The sequence below is a fragment of the Carlito syrichta genome, unplaced genomic scaffold, assembly GCF_000164805.1.
Source record: "Carlito syrichta isolate Samal-C Ts95f unplaced genomic scaffold, Tarsius_syrichta-2.0.1 Scaffold314713, whole genome shotgun sequence".
NCBI lineage: Eukaryota > Metazoa > Chordata > Mammalia > Primates > Tarsiidae > Carlito > Carlito syrichta.
The window spans coordinates 735,272-739,326 of NW_007258809.1; the positions used below are offsets into that span (position 1 = coordinate 735,272).

Below are 4,055 nucleotides of genomic sequence, written 5' to 3' on the forward strand. Positions count from 1 at the left end.
TTGTAGAGATGAGGTCTCGCTGCCCAGGCGGGTCTCGAACCCGCGGGCTCAGGCAATCCCCTCACCTCAGCCTCCCAAAGGCGCGGGATTACAGGCTGAGCCACCGAGCTCGGCAGGGACTAATTCTTAATTCAGTAGACACAATGAAGAACTTTGAGAATCTTTGATGCAATTTTGATTCAGAAACCCAGAATATTCAGGGCTGACTCAGAGAAGTTGAGTGACTTGTTCAGGGACACACAGAAAGTTAGAAGCAGAGTCCAGACTTGAACTCTCTTTTCTTGCCCCAAGCTAGTGCATGTTCTTCCAAGTGACACCCTGGTGAAGCCTCTTAGTCCTAAGGCTGAGTCCTCTAAGCCTCCAAGTCAAATCTTCCCACCTTGGGGACTCTGTCTCTTTCCTGACACATATTTACTGCAATGGTGGGTAGATGGCTGAGAGCCAGGCAGACAGGAGACGAGGACAGTTAGGAGACTACTGCAAGCCAGGGCTCGGCCTCTGTCATGGGCCACTTTTTAGTCTGTCCTCAGAATATTCTCCTTCTTGAAGGCAGGTAAATTGCCCAGTGGTTTTCCCTTTTTCACACAAGTGTAAGAATTCTAGTTTTTTGAAATCTTTTTTCATTATGAGCTATTTCCCTCCTTGCAATTATGTGGGCTGTTCATCTCTGGATCCTGTCTAGTTTCTTCAGATTCTTTCAAAACCCTGTTCTGCTCCTCACTGAAGGAGCCTTGCCTGAGGTAGGTCTTAATAAGGGCATGTGAAGCTGGACTGAATGGAGGGTAGAGACTGATCAAACTTGGTGGTCTCCCCAGGGGTTCACCTCCTGCCATGGACCGGACCACACGAGACCCCTCATTTGCTCTTTCACAAGGGGAGCTCATCGTATGATCTCCCATGAGCCCCTGAATCCCCCTGGCATATGTGCCCCTTGCCTGGTATTCCTTATTTCGCTTCTCTGTAGCTTATTTCTGGATTCTGAATATATTATCATTTTCATCTTTGCTTTGAGTCTGAAGAGTCATTTCTCTAATTTTTTTTTTTTTTTTTTTTTGAGTTGGAGTCTCACTGTTGCCCAGACTGGCATGCAGTGGCTGCTCCCGGCCACCGCAGCCTTGACCTGCTGGGCCCCAGTGATCCTTCCGCCTCAGCCTTCCAAGTAGCTGGAACTACAGGCGTGCGCTACCACGCCCAGCTAATTTTATTTATTTATTTGTTGTAGAGATGAGGTCTCGCCAAATTGCCCAGGCGGGTCTCAAACCCGCGGGCTCAGGCAATCCACTTACCTCAGCCTCCCAAAGTGCTGGGATTACAGGCTGAGCCACCGAGCCCGGCTCATTTCTCTAATTTTTAAAAGAGATTTGACTTCTCAATCTTTATCTGGTTATGAGAGTTCTGTCCCTTGGCACACATACTACTATTACTACTACTAATGATAATAATAATGACAACATTATGCCCAAATATTTATTGAACATATACTATGATTCAGATACTGCGCCTGCTGATTTATAAAAATTGGCTCACTTAATCCTCACACAATCCTATAGGATAGAGCTATTGTGAGCCCCATTTTACAGATGAGGAAACAGAGGCACAACAAGATCAAGCTCACTCGGCTGAGGCTAGTACACAGGCAGTGATTCCAGAGCTTGTGCCTATCTCAGGGCACCATGCAGCCTCAGCAACAGGTGCTCTCCCTGGGCACTGAGGAGAGGGATTGCAGACTAGTGCTTGGGAGACTCATGCTGCCGGCAGGCAGGCCCAGCGGTCACTACTGACATTCTCAGGCTGGGTCTTCCCTAATCAGCGACATACCCCTATAGCATGGACCTGAGATTCCAACAACACAAAGAGAACAGCTTGTCCACACAGCCCAGCCACATGGAGAGTAACTCAACAGCCATGTCTAACCCTTTCCACTCTATTGCAAGAGGTACTTTAATTGATCTGGCATAATTAGCTCTTTACTAAGTCATCAGAATTTCCAGTGTGCAGTGACAAACCCATTGATGGATGATTTTATTACATAGCTTTCTTAGGTACGAACTTAAGTGCAATTAACTTTCATTAATTAATGGAATGCTTTTTCTCTTTAATGTACGTTTAAAGAGAGGGACTTCACACTGCCTTCCTGAGGCTTGAACGATAAGGTTAGAGGTGCTGTTGTAAGCCAGACCTTAAATGCTCCATGCTGGGTGTCGTCAGCATCTGAAGATGTTCATCTTCCTTGGCTTCCTACCTGTTCATTCTACAGGTAACCTTTTCTGTCTTTTTGATAAAGGCTGAGGTAACAAAATGAATTAAAAGCCTCTGATTTTTCGTAACCACCTGAAACCTGCTGTCTCTCACCCCACCCACAGGGCGACCTTCTCCTTGGTGTTCCTTTCTCTCCTGTGATCAGCTCCCAATTCCCTGTCTCTGCTGGCAGCTACTGCACATGACCTGGGGCTCCATGGGCAGCTGAGGGCTGGAGGCAGGGCCATGGGCTCAATCCCTGCTGGGAAGACTATCTGTGCTTTTGATATTTATACCAGGGCTTTTCTTCACTGGGGTTGAAAATTGAGAGGTGACCATATAACTGAGGAATATTTCCCTGTTACCCTTTTCTCAGACACAACTTGGCTCTGTTCTCAAGGGAATTAAAAAAAAAAAATCCCCTGTCAGACAAAGGGCACTTTCCTGAATCTTACTCTGTTAACCAGGCTGGAGTGCTGTGGCACAATGGTGGCCACCACAGCCTCAACCTCCTAGGCTCAAACGGTCTCTCCCCCTCAGCCTCCTGAGTAGCTGGGACTCCAGGCACACACCACCACTACACCTGGCTAATATTTTTTATTTTTGTAGGGATGAGGTCTCTCTATGTTGCCCAGGCTGATCTCGAACTCCTAGGCTCAAGTAATTCTCCCGCCTCAGCCTCCCAAAGTGCTGGGATTATAGGCATGACCCACCATGCCTGGCCATAGGGTACTTTTAAGGTGCCATGCTTCCTCTAGTATTTAGGTTTATCTTTCTGTCCTTCTGGGTTGCTGTCCCTTCCCTCTTCAGTTTCCCAAATTCTAGGATATGATGCCCAGGAACAAAGCCGAGGGTAAACACTGCTTCCTGTGGTGACAGGGACAAGCAATGAGGACAGACAGCCACTGGCTGCCAGCACCCAACACTCACCATGGTTTATCCCTTGATCCTTTCGCAGAAAAGACCGTGTGCTGTTTGCTGCTGGAGGTAAGTAGATTGTCTTTGGGCGTTTTGAATGGCTTTGAGGCGCTGCTGGCAGAGTTATGGCCGCTGAGACAGGCTTTTGTTTTCACCTGTACTAGTGATGTTCTAGGATTAGAGGCTGGAGACGCTGGAGAGGGAGAAGGTCTACACATTGAACTGTGTCTTCTCTCTACAGGGGAGAAAGAAGAGAACTCAGCACAGCGTCTGTGGCAAGCGCGTCTCACACACACACACATGCTCAAGTACACAGCAGGCAAACAGAAGTGCTTTTCCTGCAACATTGGCGCCCCCAAAGACTCGGTTCTGATGATGATTTGTCTTTGCATGTGTTCCTAGCCCACCAACTCACACTGATTCCATTCTGGGTTTCTGTATCAAATGACATGCTAAATGAACACCAAGGTTCTCAAGGGAGGCACTTACTGGGCCATCCTTCTGCAAAACCACAAGAGTAGCAGAGGGATACCAGGTGTCCCCTGAACATGCAGCCAAAGTGATTCCCAGACTGCTACTCAGAAGCCACATAGTCCCTCGGGGCAGTGGACAGAGCAGGATCCTTAAAAGAACAATAGGAGACTGTGGTGGCAACTTGCCTGTAATCCCAGTACTTTGGGAGGTCGAGATGGGTGGATCGCTTGTGCCCAGGAGCTCAAGACCAGTCTAGGCAACATAGCGACACTTCGTCTCTACAAGAAAATAAAAAATAAGCCGGGCTTGGTGGCTCAGCCTGTAATCCCGCGCCTTTGGGAGGCTGAGGTGAGCGGATTGCCTGAGCCCGTGGGTTCGAGACCCACCTGGGCAGCGAGACCTCATCTCTACAATAAATCAAAAAG

The 4,055-nt window shown here is 48.2% G+C and overlaps 1 protein-coding gene across 7 annotated transcripts in view; it reads right to left on the reverse strand.

Annotated features, from left to right (window-relative positions):
- Window positions 1-4,055, reverse strand: part of ATXN7L1 (ataxin 7 like 1) — a 270,235-nt gene that overhangs the window by 50,467 nt on the left and 215,713 nt on the right. For all 7 annotated transcript variants that reach the window (XM_008071767.2, XM_008071766.2, XM_021719449.1 and 4 more), the window contains one exon: window positions 3,169-3,391. In XM_008071767.2, the coding sequence (XP_008069958.1) occupies window positions 3,169-3,391 (223 nt within the window). The remainder of the gene's footprint in view (window positions 1-3,168; window positions 3,392-4,055) is intronic.